Source organism: Carcharodon carcharias, chromosome 5 (assembly GCF_017639515.1).
Source record: "Carcharodon carcharias isolate sCarCar2 chromosome 5, sCarCar2.pri, whole genome shotgun sequence".
NCBI classification, from domain to species: Eukaryota; Metazoa; Chordata; class Chondrichthyes; order Lamniformes; family Lamnidae; genus Carcharodon; species Carcharodon carcharias.
In genome coordinates, this window is record NC_054471.1 from 72,070,765 (window position 1) to 72,090,377 (window position 19,613).

At 39.8% G+C, this 19,613-nt stretch overlaps 1 protein-coding gene across 4 annotated transcripts in view; it reads right to left on the reverse strand.

The window, feature by feature from the left end:
* The window catches only part of LOC121277603 (bcl-2-associated transcription factor 1-like), a 75,108-nt gene that overhangs the window by 32,118 nt on the left and 23,377 nt on the right, over positions 1-19,613 (reverse strand). For all 4 annotated transcript variants that reach the window (XM_041187142.1, XM_041187140.1, XM_041187141.1 and 1 more), the window contains exons 3-6: positions 19,451-19,600; positions 16,016-16,942; positions 11,235-11,978; positions 2,992-3,164 (exon numbers count right to left, since the gene is read on the reverse strand). In XM_041187142.1, the coding sequence (XP_041043076.1) occupies positions 2,992-3,164; positions 11,235-11,978; positions 16,016-16,942; positions 19,451-19,560 (1,954 nt within the window). In that variant the 5' untranslated portion in view covers positions 19,561-19,600. The remainder of the gene's footprint in view (positions 1-2,991; positions 3,165-11,234; positions 11,979-16,015; positions 16,943-19,450; positions 19,601-19,613) is intronic.

Genomic DNA, 19,613 nt, shown 5'->3' on the forward strand with positions numbered 1-19,613 from the left:
TGGCATTACTACTGAGCAACTTGCGTCAGCATCAAACACTTAGATACAGAATAAAGCACATTCTGCTCTGTTCCAATAATGTATCTCAGCCTTAGAATTAGAATGTTGGGAGTAGTTAATTAGCTAACCCACCTATCTATCTATCCTCTGAACATTAATGAGATTACCCCAGCTCATCATCAACCATGAATTATTCAGATTTCAAAACTAAATAGATTTTAAAAAAGACAAATATCTGTGATTGATTATGAACTAAAGCAGTGCATCTTGCACACAGATTCTCTATATATTTAGCAATTATATTAACAAATATTCAAATTATATTTAGCAATTCTATGAATACAAATACTTTGAAATGTTATGCTCTTCCCACATTCTGTGCAGCATACACCTCAGGATGCTTCAAATCAAAAGTTTCAATTTCATGTAAAGCATATATTTCCATTTCAAGTCATTTTCCTGGGAAGAATGAGGAAAACTGAAAATTACAGCCTAGAAATGCAGCTGATTGGAGGTCAATAAACTTGAATATAGTAAAAGCATTTAATACAACAGAGAAAAATCACCACTGAATTGTTTCAAAAGTGCATACTCCGAAAAGGTTGCTGCAACTTTCAAAATAGTGCAATTGCTAACAGGACCATGGGCTTTTCATTAATTTACCAAATGATTTACATGTGGTATAGCTTATGTACATATAAATGCCCCATGCTGATTTTCTTTCATTTGGTATAAATTATCTACACTAGTTTGCAAGAATCACTTTGCAGGCATCATTAGTCCTAGAATTTTTGATTTATTGTCCATATATGCTGACAATGGGTAAAGAGAAAAGAATTTGCATTTGTATAGTGCCTTTCATAACCTCATGGTGTCCCAAAGCACTTCACAGTTAATGCATTACCTTTAAAGTGTAATCATTGCTGTAATATGGAGAAACACAGCAGCCAATATGTGCACAGCAAAGTTCCAGAAACAGCACCGAGATAAATGAACAAATGATTTGTTTTTATAATGTTGGTTGAGGGATAAATGTTGGCCAGCACACTGGTGGAACTTCCCTATTTTTCAAATATTTCCATGGGATCTTTTACATCCACCTGAGGGGCAGCTAAAGCACTCCCACATTACTGCACTGAACTGTAAGACTTAGACTAAGTGCTTAAATCTCAATATGGCAGAAATCATGTTCTCCTATCAACAAGACACACAAAATGCCCTATTATCAATTTTCATGCCAGTAACTTCTTTTGGTAATAAAGTAATCTCTTTTGCTATCATAGCAAATGCACAAGTGATATATATCTAATGCTATTGTTTTTAACTAAGATGTTAAAGGTTGGAAAACTGAAATCACGACACATAATAGTTGTCAATACGAGCTTTAAATATGGAGCCTTGGGATCCTGAATATCTGCTGCATAGCATTTATTTCCTTGAAGTAAAAAGTATGCCATTTCAAAAAAACAAATGAATTGAAACAACAGGCGTAAAGGTGGTGATAGTTCCTCAAAATGCCTGAAAATATTAGATACAAGTAGATCATGAAAGAAATGCTTGATCCCCATTTTACTCCAACAAAGGGTATACTGTTCATATTAAGTTCTCCCCTCAGTGTTAAACAAGCTTTTTTCTTTTCTGACTCACTCTGTTCCCTTTCTGAAAAAGAACTGACAACATCCACAAGGATCCAAGAACAGTTCTATCCGCTTGCAAGTGTAACGGCCCAACCATGATGCTGGTTTGTAGGACAGTTGGCACATGTTTATGAAATCAAATGCTGAATCACTTCAACTCAATGCATTCTGAATATCACTAACTACATATCACTAACAGATAGTGTTCAAATTACTGAGGTACCCAATTTTAAAACTTCAGTATTGTTATCACAAGATTTTCGGACCTCACAGTTGATTTATGCCTCTCATTAAAATTAATGACGCGCTTTAAATGTTAGACTAGTGATTTGCAGATCAAAAGCTAGAAAACAATACTGCCTCAAAATGGTAATACTCAATTTAAGAAAGTCAGCTTTGACTGGCCAGTTAAAATACAGAATGGAAAAGCATGCTACCAGTGCTTGGCCTTCATTGTTAGGTCAATACTGTTCACCTGTACTACTTACTCAAACTTTGCATACAAAAACTGTAAATATTCAAACTCCTCTGATGATTCACCAGTTTAAGATACTACATAGCTGACAGGCAAGGGAACTGTAGGAGTGCTACAACTAACAAAACTCTTACTTAGGAAGGAGCAGATGGCAAAATAGCAACCAGGATTCCTTCTTCAGATCACTAACCAGGAACCCCTACTAGAAGTTCACATACTAAGATGGCATTAAGTTTAGCTGTGATGCCTCCCCATGCCTGCCATAGAGAATGGCCTACCAGCATGTACTGCATATCCTCATACATTAGCAATGGGAATTTGGGTGGGGTTAAGGAGGATGGTCAGATCCATGGAAACAAGTTCTATTGAGTCAATAATTTCAAGAAAACCTAGAAAATTAATGCAAAAACAGCATTCCTTTTAAATCGAGCACTATAAGAGAAACAATATAAAAAGTGCTCATTCTTTAATAGTTAACCCTCAAACTCTGAACAATAAGATGAGCAAACTTTACCATTATATCCTAATGACACCATCAGGTCACTGTACTCAATAAAAATAGGGAATATGATTTTATTTCTATATCGCAGTATTTTCTTTGGGCAAATAATATTTCAGAACAAAGTAAATGGACAATTCTCATGATACCAATACTGATAGCTATGCTTTTGCCCTTTTCCAGAAATAATTGCTTACCTGTATATCTTTCTTTAAACTGAACAATAGCCAGAGATAAAAAAAAAATGCCAAGTTTGGCAGCAAAAATTTAGTTATATTACTTTTAGGCTGATTTAGAATCAAAAGACACTATCAAACAAACCATCAGTGTGACTCTAGCATGCTTTTCACAATGATGCATCTATCCAGGTACCAACGTACCTTTAACATGATGAACCAGGGCCACGATATGCTGAATAAATGACTCTGAAGAGCTTCTGTAAAACTGAGGCAACTTAAGGTGATCAAAGATAGAGCGGAATCCTTGCTGTTTCTTGCTGGAATGGACAAGAGCACAGGAAAGCAGTCTCTCAGTTGTCAAAGAACTTCCAGGTCTGCAAAGAAAGAGAAACTACATTCTAATGACTTTGCTGTGTTCTGTACTTAGATAGGTACCAATCAATATACTTTCCTCCTCACTCAAGTAAAGTTGGTCCAGTAGTCTTGTGGTTTTGGCACAGGACTAGCAATCCAGAGGTTGTGAATTCAAATTCTACTATGGGTAGTTGCAAACTTGAATTCAATAATTCAATAAGTAGCTTAGGGGCTATGATCACGAAAGCATCTGTTATGAAATCTCAATCAGATCAATAATGTCCTTCAAGAAGGGAACTAGCCATCTCACATCTGATATGGAGTTATATATGACTCCAGCACCATGCTATAGGAATGACTGTTATTGGCCCCAGGGCAATGAAACAAGGACAGTTAATACTGTCTCATTAGTGTCGCCCACATAATAGATTTTAAAAAAATCTTTCCTTTCCAATGGCATATATGGGGCAAATTAAATTGTGCCACTGCACTTCCTTAGGCGAGGCAGTGGAGGTGCAGAGTGGGAAGGACAGCTAGAAAATTATAGGTGTCTATTCTTATTTAACATGGGAGTTATCGTTGAGGGTTATGTAAATATAAACTAAAAATTATTTGAGAAAGGTAACTCAGATCTTAATTTGTAAATGAGACTTTAGTTTCTTGCTGTCTAATATGGAACTAAGCGAAAACCTCCTTAAAGTTAATGCTGTACATAGATTCCACATTTATAGTGAAGTCTTTTTTTGATTGCTCTGCCCACAGTTCTTTGCACCACTCAGAATTCTTACCCTCACCATCTCCTCTGAGCTGAAACTGAACTTCCACTTTTTAACTATTGCTTAAGCTGCTTTCAAAGAAACCCGATTTTGTCTTTTAGGTTAAACACATTGTTCCAAGAACAACTGTTAACTTTTGATAAAGCCCAAGTTATTCAGGACTTGAATATTATTCGCACACCTGAGAAGGCTTTGCTAACATCCCTCACTCTCTTGAATAGGATACAAGAAATGCTTGTTGCCCAACAGCTGATCCCATCTCTCACTCCTACCCTCCAAACTCACTTTCTTGTTGTGACCCTTCATATCATTGTCTGATTTTGCTCATTTCATAGCATTTAACAGCACTGCAGGCCGTCATTGGGACCATCAAGTCAGTGTTGGCTCTTTGAAAGAGCTAGCCTATTCCCATACTCTTGCTCTTTCCTCATTGCCCTGCGAATTAATCCTTTTCAAATGTATATCCAATTCATTTTTGAAAGTTACTAATGAATCTGCTTGCACCACCCTTTCATGTAGTGCATTCCAGAACAGCTCTCTACATAAAAATAATTCTTATCTCCCTTTGGTTCTTTTGCCAATTATCTGTGCCCTCTGGTGGCTGTCCTTCCTGCCAGTGGCATCAGGTTATCTCCAAGTACACTAAATTACCCTTCATAATAGTGAACCCCATTTAAATCTTCCATTAATCCTCTCTGCTCTAAGAACAGCTTTTCTAGTCTTTCCACATGACTAAAGTCTGCCAACCCTGGTTCCATTCCATGTGAATTTCCTCTGCACTCTCTCCAAGACATTATCATCTTTCCCAAAGTGGGGTGCTCAGAATTGGACACAACATTTCAGCTGAGGCCTAGCCAGTGATTAATAAAGATTTAGTAGAACTTCCTTGTTTTTGACTTTATAATTTTTTTTTAAAAATTAATTCATGGGATGAGAGCTTCACTGGCTGGGTCAGCAATTATTGCCCACCCCTAGTTGCCCTTGAGAAGCTGGTGGTGAGCTGCCTTCTTGAACTGCTGCAGTCTATGTGGTGCAGGTACACACACAGTGCTATTAGGGAGGGAGTTCCAGGATTTTGACCCAGCGACGGAGAAGGAACAACGATATATTTCCAAGTCAGGGTGGTGAGTGACTCGGAGGGGAACTTCCAGGTGGTGGTGTTCCCATCTACCTGCTGCCCTTGTCTTTCTAGATGGTAGTGGTCATGGGTTTGGAAGGTGCTGTTGAAGAAGCCTTGGTGAATCCCTGCAGAGCATCTTGTAGATGGTACACACTGCTGCTACTGTGCATCGGTGGCGGAGGGAGTGAATGTTTGTGGATGTGGTGCCAATCAAATAGGCTGCTTTGTCCTGGATGGTGTCAAGCTTCTTGAGTGTTGTGGGAGCTGCACTCATCCAGGCAAGGGGGGAGTATTCCTTCACACTCCTGACTTGTGCTTTGTAGATGGTGCACAGGCTTTGGGGTGTCAGGAGGCGGGTTACTCGTCTCACGATTCCTGGCCCCCGACCTGTTCTTGTAGCCATAGTATTTATATGGCTAGTCCAGTTCACTTTCTGGTCAATGGTAAACCCCAGGATGTTGATAGTGGGGGATTCAGTGATGGTAATGCCATTGAACATCAAGGGGTGATGGTTGGATTCCCTCATGTTGGAGATGATCATTGCCTGACACTTGTGTGACGTGAATGTTACTTGCCACTTGTCAGCCCAAGCCTGGATATTGTCCAAGTCTTGCTGCATTTGGACATGGACTGTTTCAGTATCTGAGAAGTCGTGAATGGTGCTGAATATTGTGCAATCATCAGCGAACATCCCCAGAGGCATAGAATTCAAGAATCCTGTATTTTTTTTTCTAAAAACAGCCTCAACAACTTGTTCTACCGCCTTCAAAAGGTGTGACGTAAAACCCACATCTTTGTTCCTGCAGCCCCTTTAAAATTGTACCATTTTATACCGTCTCTTCTCATTCTCGCTTCCAAAATTTGTGACTTCACACTTTTTTTCCTTCCAAGATCCAAATCGGCAATCTACTCTTCGTCCTCCCTACATCCTTACTATGTTGACACTAGCCTCAAACTCATTCTTTTCCCAGAACTTCAAAATTATAGAATTAATCATATGCTTCAATATTTTCTTCCACCTACAATCTTTAGGTTTTTAAAAGCAATGCTCACTGTTTCTCATCACAACTTCCTAATTTACATTTTAAAACACCCTACATTATTGAGCTTGGTCCTTTATCCTATAGGTATTCACAATTTAAATAATCTTACCATGGCAACTACCACTTGTACAATTCAGACGTTACAGATAAAAGCAGTTATCAGCAGTCAAACAACAGTCCTGCATATGTGACAAACTCCTTCACACCAGAGGACAGTAAATCACCAACATCCTGGGGGACCCCACTGACTGGAATCTTAACTGGACCTGCCATATGAATACAGTGGCTACAAGAGCAGTTCAGAGTGGGTATTCTGTGCTAAGTGATTCACCTCCTGATTCTGCAATGTCCTTCCATCAACCGCAATGCAAAAGTCAGGAGTATAATGGAATACTCACTTGTCTGGATGAGTGCAGCGCCAACAACATTCAAGAAGCTCAACAACACACAGGATAAAACAGTTTGCTTGACTGGCATACCATCCACCAACTTAAACATTCATTCCATCACTTGTGCACCATAGCTACAGCACGCACCATCTACAAAACGGACAGGAGCAACACACCAAGGCACCTTCATAGCGCCTTCCAAACCTGCAACCAGGGCTGTCTAGAAGGACAAGGACAGCAGACACATAGGAACCCCACCACCTACATATTCTCCTCCAAGGATAGTGAATTAGAAGGTTGCTGGGTCAATATGCTGGAACTCCCTACCTAACAGCACGGTGAGAATATCTGCACCAGATGAACCGCAGCAGTTCCACAAAGGCAGCTCATTACCACCTTCTCCAGGGCATCTAGGGATATGCAATGGATGCTGGCCTTGCTGGCGCCACTCACATCCCCTGAACAAATTGTTACAAATGCTGGACTTTATAGGACGGTTATGTTTTGAACGGTCTCAGCCTGAATATATGGTAGCTAGATTTGCTGAAGACATCAAGACAGGTAGGAAAGTAAGTTGTCAAGAGGTGGTAAAGAGTCTGCAAAGGGACAGAGCAAGGTTAAGTAAGTGGGCAAAAAATTGGGAAGAAGGGAGTATAATGTGGGAAAATGTGAATTTGTCTACTCTGGCAGAAAGAATAGAAAAACAGTATACTATTTAAATAGAGAAATACTGCAAAACTCGGTGATACGGAGGGATCTGGTGTCCTGGTACATGAATCACAAAAAGTTAGTATGCAGGTGCATGAAGTGATTAGGAAGGCAAATGGAATGTGGCATTTATTGCATAGGGAATGGAATATAAAAGTAAGGAAGTTTTACTGCAGCTCTACAGGGCTTTAGTGAGACCACATCTTGAGCAGTGTACACAGTTTTGGTCTTATTTGAAAAAGGATATAATTGCATTAGAGACAGTTCAGAGAAGGTTCACTTGACTGATATCTGGGATGAAGGGCTTATTTTAAGAAAGGCTGAATAGGTTAGGCGTATACCCATTGGAATTTAGAAGAATGAGAGGCCACCTAACTGAAACATACAAGATCCTGAGGGGATTTGAGGATGTTTCCTCTTGTGGGGGAGACTAGAACTAGGGAACACAGTTTAAGAATAAGAGGTCTCCCTTTTAAGATGTAGACAAAGAGAATATTTTTCTCCCAGGTGGTCGATAATCAGTGGAATTATCTTCCCCAGAAAGCAGTGGAGGCTGGGGTCATTGAATTTATTCAAGGCTAAGTAAGATAGACTTTTGATAGACAAGGGAGTCAAGGGTTATGGGGGGAAGACAGGAAAGTGGAGTTGAGACCACAATCAGATCGGCCATGATATTATCAAATTGTGGAGCAGGCTTGAAGGGCTGAATGGCCTACTCCTGCTCCTATGTTTCTTTAATTCAAGGTAAAATGGAATAGCTTGGAGGCATGGATGGGACCTCCTACAGGATTTGCCCAGAAACAAGCTCATCTGACCTCATACTGCATTTGACTGGAGATAAACTCAGGTAACCTGCTTATTATGGAAACTGAAACTGAAATTTATTCAAAGTAAGGTGCAAGTATTAATACCTGGACACAAAGGAAGAGGCAGCTGGCCTTACTGCTGCCCAGACCCTGGGTCAGATAGACAGGAAGATCTGGGGAAGACCACCAAAAGGAGGTGCGGCTACGCCAGAAAGATGAAAATTACTGTTTTTGGGTTAAATCTTCAAGCAAAGTGCTGGTGAGGACAAAGTTCTGTCCGAGGAAACAAGGATTGTGGAGAATTAAAAACTAAGGAATCACCAGAGGGTACCTTGCTACTGGAAGTCCATTTGATTATACACAGAGGATTGAGTAAAAGACACTTTGTTCAAAAGGAAACTGGAAGATTCACCAAGGTGGGCCAGGGAAAAGAGATCCTGCTAAAGCTGGGAGGAGTTTGGGATTTTTAAATACAAGGCTACATTTCTGCTGAGTGCACGGTATAATGAATAAACATGGCACAGGGTTTTCAGTTGTGTTAAGGGGAAATAACCTTCCTAGAGTTGTTGCCTACTTAGTAATGTTTAGCTTATGTTAATTTTAATGTGTTTACTACAGTAAAAGTTTTAAACTTGAAATCTTGTTGTACGATCCTTTGAGTTGGTTACTGGAAAATTCCTCTCCCTTTGTAAAAGTTATCAATCTCCATGGGGATGGTAACAATTTTTTTTTTAAACTGCCAAATGTGTTATACTGGAAAACAAGAGACACACTAAATCACTGGCCCTCTGTGATGGTGTCTTGCCTGCGTCAGATTGGCAAGTAGACATCTGAAACACATCTTGTGCAAGGAAATAATCTCCTGTCACATCTGCAGCCACTTTGATCAGTTGGTGTTAGTCACCATCTAGAACCATGCCAATACTTCTCAGAATGAAAAGGAAGTAGAAAGACATAGCTATAAATGTACCATGGCATAAAAACACTGGGAAAAAAAAAGATATAATTGGAAAGCAGCTTTGGACATTGATCTACATTTTTTAGAAATGTAAAAGATTCCAACTACAGTAAGCACACTTTCCTTCTTTGTTCCTTCACCATATAAGTAGCTTGGTATCAACACTACTTCATTTGCTCCTTTGCCATTTGATTCAACTGAGGGCAAAGTGAAAAGTATTTTGAGGTGCATTTGAATCCTAATGTTAAATGCACAGCCACAATTGCCAACCAACCCCTCAGTCATACAGCATAAATATTTACTGGTATTGCAATCTTCAACATCTCTTCAATATTTAGGAGTCTGAGATCTCCTGGCTAGGTCTGAATCTTCCTATTCATGCAGCATTCCCAAAAGGATGGGAACAGAAGTCCAAATTTCCCCAGTACTTTATCTAAAGCACAAGGACACAACAAGGAATCTTGTAATTCCTTGGACAACAGTTCTGTAGGCTGACCACCCTGAGAAAGTAATTTTTCTGAATTTATGAGAAGGTTGTGAGACATGAAGAGGAGAACATTTCCAGTAATTTCCATTCATTGCACCAAGGGAGATGTTATTTTCATTTAAAATAGAAACCACCTCATCAGTTTCCAAAGGTACTATAAGTCAATGAAAATCCCTGAAGGGAATTTACTGAAGCAGTGAAAGACTTCACTTTCTAGGCCCTTACTGTCACTCCCTTCTTGAATTATTTATTTATCCACAGAATGTGTGTCACTGGACATCCCCAATTGTCCTGGAACATGAGTCACTCTCTTGAACAGCTGCAATCCATCATAGTGGTTCTGATAAGCCATTTCAAAGCACAGTTAGCAATCCAGAGACACATATAGGCCAGACCGGGTAAAGATGGCAGGTTTCCTTTCTTAAACAATATTAACGAACCAGTTGGATTTTTAACAACAATCCAGTAGATTTTTATTCCAGATTTATTTAATTTACCAAATTTAAATTCTCCAACTGCCATGGTGGAATTTGAATTCACGTCTCCAGATTATCAGTACAAGCCTCCCGACTACTAGACCCAAAACATCATCACTATGCTACTCTACCTGGAATCTTTTAAACCATAGCATAAAATCTATTTAAACATGAAATGAAGCTTGTCTGCCTTGGATTAGGATGCCTTCCAAAGCCTTACTTGACAAAAGACATATTTTCTAAAGAAAGGAAATTATAATATTATGTTCCAAAGGCCTCTAAAATAATTAAATGACTAGATAGCATCCCTATTGATAGACAATTCCAGTTTAACAGACTGGGGAAGACCCAGGGGCACGAGCTTAAGTAACAGTAGAAATGGAGTGTATATTAGGCAGTTCTTCTTTTCCCAGAGAATTGAGAGCCTCCAAAATACAGTGCCAGCTGGTTTGGCGGTGCTGACTTTCTGCGTGCCTTTAAAAAGGGAGTAGAACCAGTTCCTGACTGGGGCAGAAATCACTTTCTATAGAAGTGCCTTTATGGGAAACATTTCCAACTGGTGTAGGTGAATCCATTCAGGAGATCACAAGGAGTCGAGGAGTTTTACAAGTTATTCTTTTCCTTTATTGGTCCTTGGTGTTTACTGGTTTTCTTACCTCTCTCAGGAGACTACATAGATTACATGTATGTAGGGCTGGAAGTGAGGTGGAGAGGGTGGTAAAGGGAGAGGAAAGTGTTCAGCTATGATGGGGTCCTGCCATTGTGGCTTATGGTGGGCTTGATGGACTAATTTTGTGCCTGTGCAAATTTCAAATTAACTTAATTTACATTGCCCGAGAGTGATTTTTGAAATGCCAAACAAGAAAAACTATCGTTGGGAGATGTCAATTTCTGCTGATACAGAGGAAGCACTTAATGGAGATAACAGAAGACATTGAACAATTCAGATCAAATCCAGAGATCACCCACCTTTCTTTTGTGATCATGTGGTACACATTATATTTCATTACTTTCCCAGTTAGCTTAAGTAACTTTTTTTTTTTAAAAAGTACACAAAATGAACGACTGATGCAAACGACTACTTCTAATCACTCTCATATCCATTATTTACAACAAAATTGACTTACTGTTTTGTAACCTCAACTGGAAAATGAATACAAAAGGGGAAAAATGCATGCACTCATTATGAATAAGCAGCAAATTACTTACAAGATCACAAATATTAAAATTAATGTTTTTAAAATTTTAAAGCACATAGGCAACAATTCAACAAGAAAGCCACATTCTACAAAGAACCGCAACACAAAAATAATGCACACTGACTTACCGCACAGAGTCTTCAAACTGCGATGCAGTCATTTTCAATTTCACTTCAGGCTGACAGGATGTAGTTGCTAAAGGTTTCATTCTGGGTGGACTTTCCTCTGTGAAAGACATTTTATCCCTTTCTCGGACATCTGTGTTCTTTTGTTGCGGCAATGTGGAGCTTGGATCATAGAGCTCTTTGAACTTATCACCTTTCACTGGCTCAGGAGAGACAGGTTCTTTCTTTGGTGCTGTTCTTTCCTCATATTTTTTTTCTGCATATTTGTCTTCTTCCCTAAGCTTCTCTTTTACTGCACTAGATGAAAAGCTAGCCACATTAAATTTGTAAGACCGCTCATCTTCGTACCTATCATGGTCTTTTGTTCCTTTGACTACAATTTTTGTTTTATATTTACTTTCCTCATAGTCAAAATCCCAATGAGACTCAGTTCCATAGCCCTTTTCCTTCTCTACTTGGTTGGTCACACTGTACTGATATTTAGGTCTGTAGTGATCTAATTCATCAGACAATGCATCCATAACATTCTGTCTGTGCCTTTCTGGGGACTCAGTTAAATATGACATTTTTTCTGCTTCCTTTCTAAAATACTCACCTTTAGAACTACCATAATCTACTCCTCCTTTATCCCCCCATTCCCTCCCCCTGGCCTTATCTTTCTCCGGTCCCCTTTCCTTTTGAGCATCTTTCTCTCTTCCATCTCCTCTGTCCAACACGAAGGTCCTACTCTCCTCATCCTCGGTGTACCTATTTAGAGGATCAAAAACATTGTGAAATGCAACAAAAAAATTCTTCTACATTTTAGAAGTTTAATTTAATGAAAAGCTTGATTGCTATTGAAACAGAAAGTAGGGTCCGTACCAGAACAGAATGCTCTTAAATCAGTATTATCATCAATTCTATAATGTATTCTGTCTGCAAGTGCAGTTTAGGGATATTATAAAATTAATTGCTTTTTTAATTTAGTTGTTCTGTTATTTTATGGAATTTTTTTTAAGTTCAGCTAGTCTAACTTCTGCGCTCCCAGTTTAGTGACATGTCAGCATCTCCAATTTTTCAATCAGGCAGAAACTAAATGATCAATCCTACACCTTTTTATTGAAAGTAACTTGATGAATTACAGCCACAGATACTAGCACTTAGCAAATCAAATTTAGTATGAGGCTAATGGTAGAACAAATTTGAAGGTGGTTAGAGTTGCACAAGAGCAACTCAGCTACTCCTACTCTCCTGTAACCCTGCAAATTTTCTCTTCAGATGCTTATTCAATTCTCTTTTTGAAAGCCATGATTGAATCTCCCCCACCACATGCTCAGTCAGTGTATTCTAGATCCTAACCACTCACAGCATGACAAGTTCCCTCATGTTGTCTTTGGTTCATTTGCCGATTGCCTTAAGTTGTTGGCCACTGGTTCGCAACCCTTCCACCACTGGGAACAGTTCTCCCTATCTAATGTGTCCAGATCCCTCATGATTTTGAACACCTTGAAGAAAACTCCTCTCAACTTTTATTTCTTCAAGGAGAACAACCACAGTTTCACCAATTTATCTACATTAAGTGTAGTTCTTCTTTCCTGAAACCATGCTAGTAAATCTTTTCTCTACCCTCTCAAAAGCCTTTACATCCTTCCTAAAGTGGGGTGCCCAGAATTAGAGACAATATTCTAGCTGGGGGCAAACCAGGGTTTTATAAAGCACCCTATTTAAAAAGGCATATGCGATCCCTGACCACTTTCGCAACCTGTCCTGCCCTCCTTCCAACGATTTCCACATATATACCCCAAGGTCTCTGTTCTTGCAACCCCATTAGTACTGCGTCCCTTATTTTATATTGCCTCTCCTCATTCTTCCTGCCAAAATGTACCACTTCACACTTCTTGCCCATTCCACTAGCTTGTCTATGTCCTCTTGCAGTTTATCACTATCCTCCTCACGATTTATAATACTCCAGAGTTCCGTGTCATCTGCACACCCAAATCTAGGTCATTAAAATATATCAAAAAAAGCAGTGCTCTTAGTACAAACCCCTGTATACCTTCCTCCAGTCCAAGAACAACCAACCACTCAATGCTACTCTCCATTTCCTGTCACTCAGCCAACTCCGTATTCATCCTAACATTTTCCCTTTTATTTCATGGGCTTCAACTTCACTGGCAAGTAAATTGTGACACTTCATCAAATGTCTTTTAGAAGTTCATATGTACCATATCAACCACATTACCCTCATCAGCCCTCTCAGTTGGCCATATTTGCTGCCAATGTCGTGCATACATAGATGTATGCCAATGACAGGCCCAGGTTAACAGCCACCATACTTATAGGGTTCAATATGCAGCAGGACACATGCACAGTCATCACTGGCAGCGGAAGGAGAGAATGTTGTGAATTTCTATCCTAGTGATGGATTTTAGAAAATAATCTTTTACAGGGGGTTAGAAGGGAAGGGTATTTTACTGCAGCCCTGTTGGTCAGTGTTTCTAAATTCTGAAACATCCCACAAAGAAACAATTTTAGTTTCTGGTCTGCAAATCCTTCCCCCTGCCTTCTGCCACCCTGAGTTCCAAGCTGCAGGCTCCAGTAGTGACATTGGGTTTCTGCGCATGCACAGATGGGTATCTGTGGCCATAATGCAGTGGCAGGAAACACGGCGCTCTGTTACCTCATCAAAAAACTCAAACAAGTTAGTTGAACATGATTTGCCTTTAACAGATTTGTCCTGGCTTTTCCTAATTAATGCGCATTTGTCCAAATGACTTAATTTTATCCCCCCATACCATCTAAAAGCTTTGAACAGGGGTGCAACATTTGCAATTCTCCAGTCCTCTAACACCACCTCCTGTACCTAAGGAGGATTGGAAGATTATGGCCAGTGCCTCCACAATTTCTACCCTTGCTTTCTTCAGCATCCTTGGATTGCTTATTAAAAAATTTGTTCATGGGAGGTGAGTGTTGCTAGCAAGGCCGTCAAGAAGGTAGTGGTGAGCCGCCTTCTCAAAACACTGCAGTTCATGTGTTGTAGGTACCACGACAGTGCTTTTAGGGAGGAATTCCAAGGTTTTATCCCAACAAAGGAATGGCAATATATTTCCAAATTAGGATGGTGTGTGGCTTGGAGGGGAACTTGCAGCTAGTGGAATTCCCTTCTGCCCTTGTCCTTCCAGGTGGTAGATATTCCAGGTTTTGAAGGTAGAAGCCTTGGCCAGTTCTTGTGGTCACAGTATCTATGTAGATAATTCAGTTAGGTTTACGATCAATGGTGAAACCCAGAATATTGATGATGGGTAATTCAGCGATGGTAGTTCACTGAATGACATGGAGAGGTGATTAGATTCTCTCTTGTTAGAGATTGTCAATGCCTGGCACTTGTATTGCATGAATATTACTTGACACTTGTCAGTCCAAGTCTGAATGTTATGCCAAGTCTTGTTGCACGTGAGCACAGACTGCTTCATGAAAGAATATACTAAGTTATCAAAGTTGTTTTGATTATGGGCAATGTATGCTAAAGAAAGCATTCCAAGCATTAGCACTAGAAATTTGGTCCATTACCAGAAAAACAGATAGCAATAACACAACTTTTGTGCAAAGGCAAGTAAATCATCAAATCTACAATAACACACTGTATTTGTCTGTCCAGGTTGTTTTGATTGGTTAGTTTAAGGTATGAGTCTATTAGTTTAGGACCTTCCCAATGTATCCCAAGTGGTTTCTACCAAATGGATCAAAAATTGTTAACATTCACTACACCCAATACCTTAATATTACAATAAAATGTTATAATTTTATAATGTTGGTGGGTTTATTTGGCAGAAAGGTGCCTGGTTCTAGTTTTTGGTGCCATTTTTGACCAGGATGAAAGCGAGTGTTGGAAATGGATTTTTTTTTAAGTGAGATGAGATGCATGACAAATCTGTAAAAAATCTCATTACGAGGAAACGTCTAACTGCAAGAGGAAAAAAAAACGAAAGGTAAGCTGCCCTTGGCATGATCAGGCAGGGTGCCGGCTTTCTCGCCCTCCGGGGGACAGTCAGGCAGGGTGCCGGCTTTCTCGCCCTCCGGGGGACGGTCAGGCAGGGTGCCGGCTTTCTCGCCCTCCGGGGGACGGTCAGGCAGGGTGCCGGCTTTCTCGCCCTCCGGGGGACGGTCAGGCAGGGTGCCGGCTTTCTCGCCCTCCGGGGGACGGTCAGGCAGGGTGCCGGCTTTCTCGCCCTCCGGGGGACGGTCAGGCAGGGTGCCGGCTTTCTCGCCCTCCGGGGGACAGTCAGGCAGGGTGCCGGCTTTCTCGCCCTCCGGGGGACGGTCAGGCAGGGTGCCGGCTTTCTCGCCCTCCGGGGGACGGTTAGGTGAGGTATCCCGCCCACCCAACTGCTCCAGAAAGTCTCCTCTCATGCTTTAAATATTCAGGGTTTGGGAAGCATAGCTCACACTCTCACGATCCCCCAAAAAAATACAAAAAACACTGAGTGGTCTTTTCTATATTAATGGGGCTGCTCTCTTTAGCAGGATGGGGGTAGCATGGTGGAGAAAAAGAAAAAAGCTGAAGGCAAAGGGAGCCCAACAACAAAGTTGCTTTGGCTGGAGGGATGGGGGGAGTGGGTTTGGGGGAAAGATGGTGTGGGAAGATGGGGGACAGTTCTGGAACATGGCATGGAAATTTTTATATAGTTGCTCTCTTCTAAAGCAATTTTTTGAATACTTATATATTCCAAGAGTACTCTTCATCTTTTAATCTACTGTTCAGAACAAAAATTGCCTTCAGAAGGCAATGTTGGAAACACATTTACCTTTTCAGGTACTTGGCTTTAGAGAGCTCTTGATCCATAGCATCACCAGAAAAGGCAGACAGTTTCAGTCGAGCTTCTTCCCTTGGAACACTGTGTTGAGCTGAAACAACTTTTGTAGGGCTTTTCTTCACAGGGCTTTTTCGTATTGGGCTACACTGAGAAGGGCTATATTGTGATGCGCTATGCCCAGAGGAGCTATGCTGTTCAGGACTGTGCTGCAAACTGGAGGACGGTGGACTGGTCTGTGATGAGCTCAGCCTAGGTGGCACAGCCTGCAATAAGCTATGATGGGAAGGAACTGATCGTGTTGGGCTGAGGCTAGTTGGACTGGGAAGTGAAGATAGACTGTGATGGGATCTTGGACTATTGTCATTGTAGGTCGAGAGCCCTGCCCAGCTTTCACCTCGAATTGGAGGAGTTTTACGAAACTCACTATGCACTTTAGTAGGATCAGATTCACATTTTAAATCTTTTTCTGTTGGCTTGATCTTTACAGATTCATCCTGGGAAACTGTTCCCTCGGTTTTCTTTGCACGTTTGTCCTGGGACCTGCGTCGTTTTGAAGTCACTGGGGATCGGCTGTGGCGAGATGAGGAACGGGAAGACGATGAGCCACGTGACCTGGCAGAGGAAGATCGGTGTGATTGTCGAGATCGACTCCTGGAACGTTGAGATATTGATCTACGTTTTGGTGTTCTTGACCTAGAACGGCCTCGTCGTGGACTACGAGACTGCCTTCGATTCTGCCAGTTAAGCCTGTAGCCTCCTCGATAATATCGTGGCCCTCCTTGATAATATCCTCTCCCTCTTCCACGATAGCCATATGGGCGTCTCATTCCTCTGTTGCCACGATAATCCCGATAATCTCTTGAATAGTTACGATCTCTACTGCGAGATCGAGAGTAGGATCTGGAACGAGATCTAGAACTGAGAGAATCCACAGGAAAAAAAAGTGTCACAACAAATAACACTATTTATTCCATAGTAAGTCCAGATCACAAAAAGCAATGTTAATTATAATACATTTTCCATTACAGTATATTGCACAACTTACAGAAATTCAAGCTCATTTAAGAAGTTAAAAATTATTTCCCCTTTTAACTCAATCGTTAAAGGCCACAGAGACAATGTCAGTGTAAAGAGAAAGCTCTTAGCTAGTTTTACTATAGAGAAATTTGATGAACAGCAGTTAAACAATCCAAAGATTCAGGTGAGCATTCTTTCAACACACTACGTAAGCAGCAACTGAAAAGTCCTGAAGACTACTTTATCTTTTCAACGTGTGAAAAATCAATTCAAATAAATTGTAGCATGTTCAAAAACAATGATTATGTACTAGAGAAAAAATACACTAAAGCTTTTAAATCAAAAAATATATTTGACTTTGATAACATACAGCATTCAATCCGTCAGGCTCATTCCTTCCACAGACTACAAAACAATTTGCCCTATCAGATTAACTGCCATTCATCTCACTGTGGTTTCTGGGATCTTGCTGTGCACAAAAAGGATGCCACATTTGCCTATATAAGTCACTGCACTTCAATAAGTGGTTCATTTGAAAGTGAAGTGCTTTAAGATGTTTTAGAGACATGATAAGATGCTATATAAATGCAAGTCGCTTTTTGTCTTTAGGATTCTACTCAACCCACTCATTCTTCAAAATCCAACTTCTGAAAAAAAAACAAAGACAGAAGAAAGGCAACTGACTGAGACCTATGTTATTGGATTTGTCATGGAAATTGAACCATGTTTTCATCCTGAGCAACTTCACAAACAAAATTTCCATGTTTCTACACGCTTCACACCTTTCTGCAAACTTTCAAAGAAAGGCAAACCCAATAATACAAATCTCACCCGGCTGGAGGCTTTTCAATTTCACCAAATGCTCCCTTCTAGTATGATCATTATTATTCTTGCCCTTTCATATAACTATTGGGTATAATGCCTTGAAAATAATGATTGAAGTGAAGATCAAACACAATTATACTTTGCAAAGTAGAGACTGTTTTAGAAAAAAGTTTCAAATATTTAACCGAAGTTGATGTGCTATTTATCCTTCGAACCTGGAAATTATGCAGTACATACAGAATCGCATAATCTGTGAAGTTTAAAAAAAACTATTAAAAATAATTACATTCTTTGGTGTAATTTCTAAAGGAGCTTTCGCATTCAATCAGAATATAAATTTAGTCATAAGTTTAAATCAGCAATGAGCACTTGTGTAATACTTCAAATTACAAGATTCAATAAAAAAAGTTAGCCTAAAATTAATTTCAATGATTTAGGACCTATTGTAAAATGTAATATGAGGAATGCCATGCTAGTCACATTCACAAAGTTAACAAAAATTAATGTATGGTTGTCTCCCCACAGACACCCCACTGTTTTAAAGCTAGAAGTACTTAATACAACACATAGCTCTGACCAAAAGTGTAAAAACCTGGGTGCAATGGATAGGAAGCTTATACTAAAAACATCAAAATACTACTTTTGTGCTTAACCAAACAGATATGTTTTACATTACTATTTAAATGTATGGATCCTAATATTGTTACATTTCTATTTTTTGACTCAAATCCTAGAAAATATCCCTGGATCACAGAAAAAAATTAAGCTCTAAAAATGCAAAGTAAAGAAATAATTAATATACTTAGAAGAACAGTTTGTGAGAATAGAAATTTTAAAAAGTTACTGTATGACACGAGTTGAGACTTTCGCCTTTGGGACCTGGGTTTGAATCCACTCTCATCAGATGAGACTGAAGCTTCTTACGGTAAGCAGTCTCAACACAGTTCTTTGGGGTCTGAATCCCAAGCACAAGACTAACCACTGATTATTAGATTCACAAGCAGCTGCAGAGAAAATTGGTAGAATCATAGATTTTACAGCACAAGCAATTTGTTCCATTGTGCCAATGCTGGCTCCCTGAAAAGAGCTATCTGTTTAATCCTATGCTCGTGCCTTTTCCCCATATACTAACATTCTACTGTTTCAAATATTTATGCACTTTGCTTTTAAAAACAATTATTGATTATGTTTCCACCATTGTGGTGCAAGCGAGGTAGGCAATATTCTCCTGGAGATACCATGCTCTGCAGGAGAGAAATGGAAATTTGAATTACATCTGTCTGTACTGTATCTAATTTACGAGTATTTCATGCTGATTCTGAGCATTGAAAGTGCAAAGCCATTCTATCTCTAGTGTCCACATCTTCACCCTGCAAAAGCACACTTTTTTCAACAAAGTTTCTCAAACCTTTGTGCCCTAAAGTTCTGATCAATCTCTAAGTAACCCAAGTTTAGAATAAAATATTAATTTTACGTTTACAAACTAGAATAGTCCATAAAAACACCATTTTTAAAAAAAAATTACTATAAAGTTAAAATACTATGATCTTGTATCAAAAAGTAAACAGCATTCAAAACCATTACCTATATCTCTTTTTCCTGGAACGTGATCTTGAATGAGATCTTGATCTAGAGCTGGAGCGAGAACGAGACCTTGATCTCGACGAATGAGATCGAGAGTTTGATCGAACCATTCTGATCTTCAAATGTCACTTTTTTAAAAAAGTGCAGAACCTGAAAAAGAGAA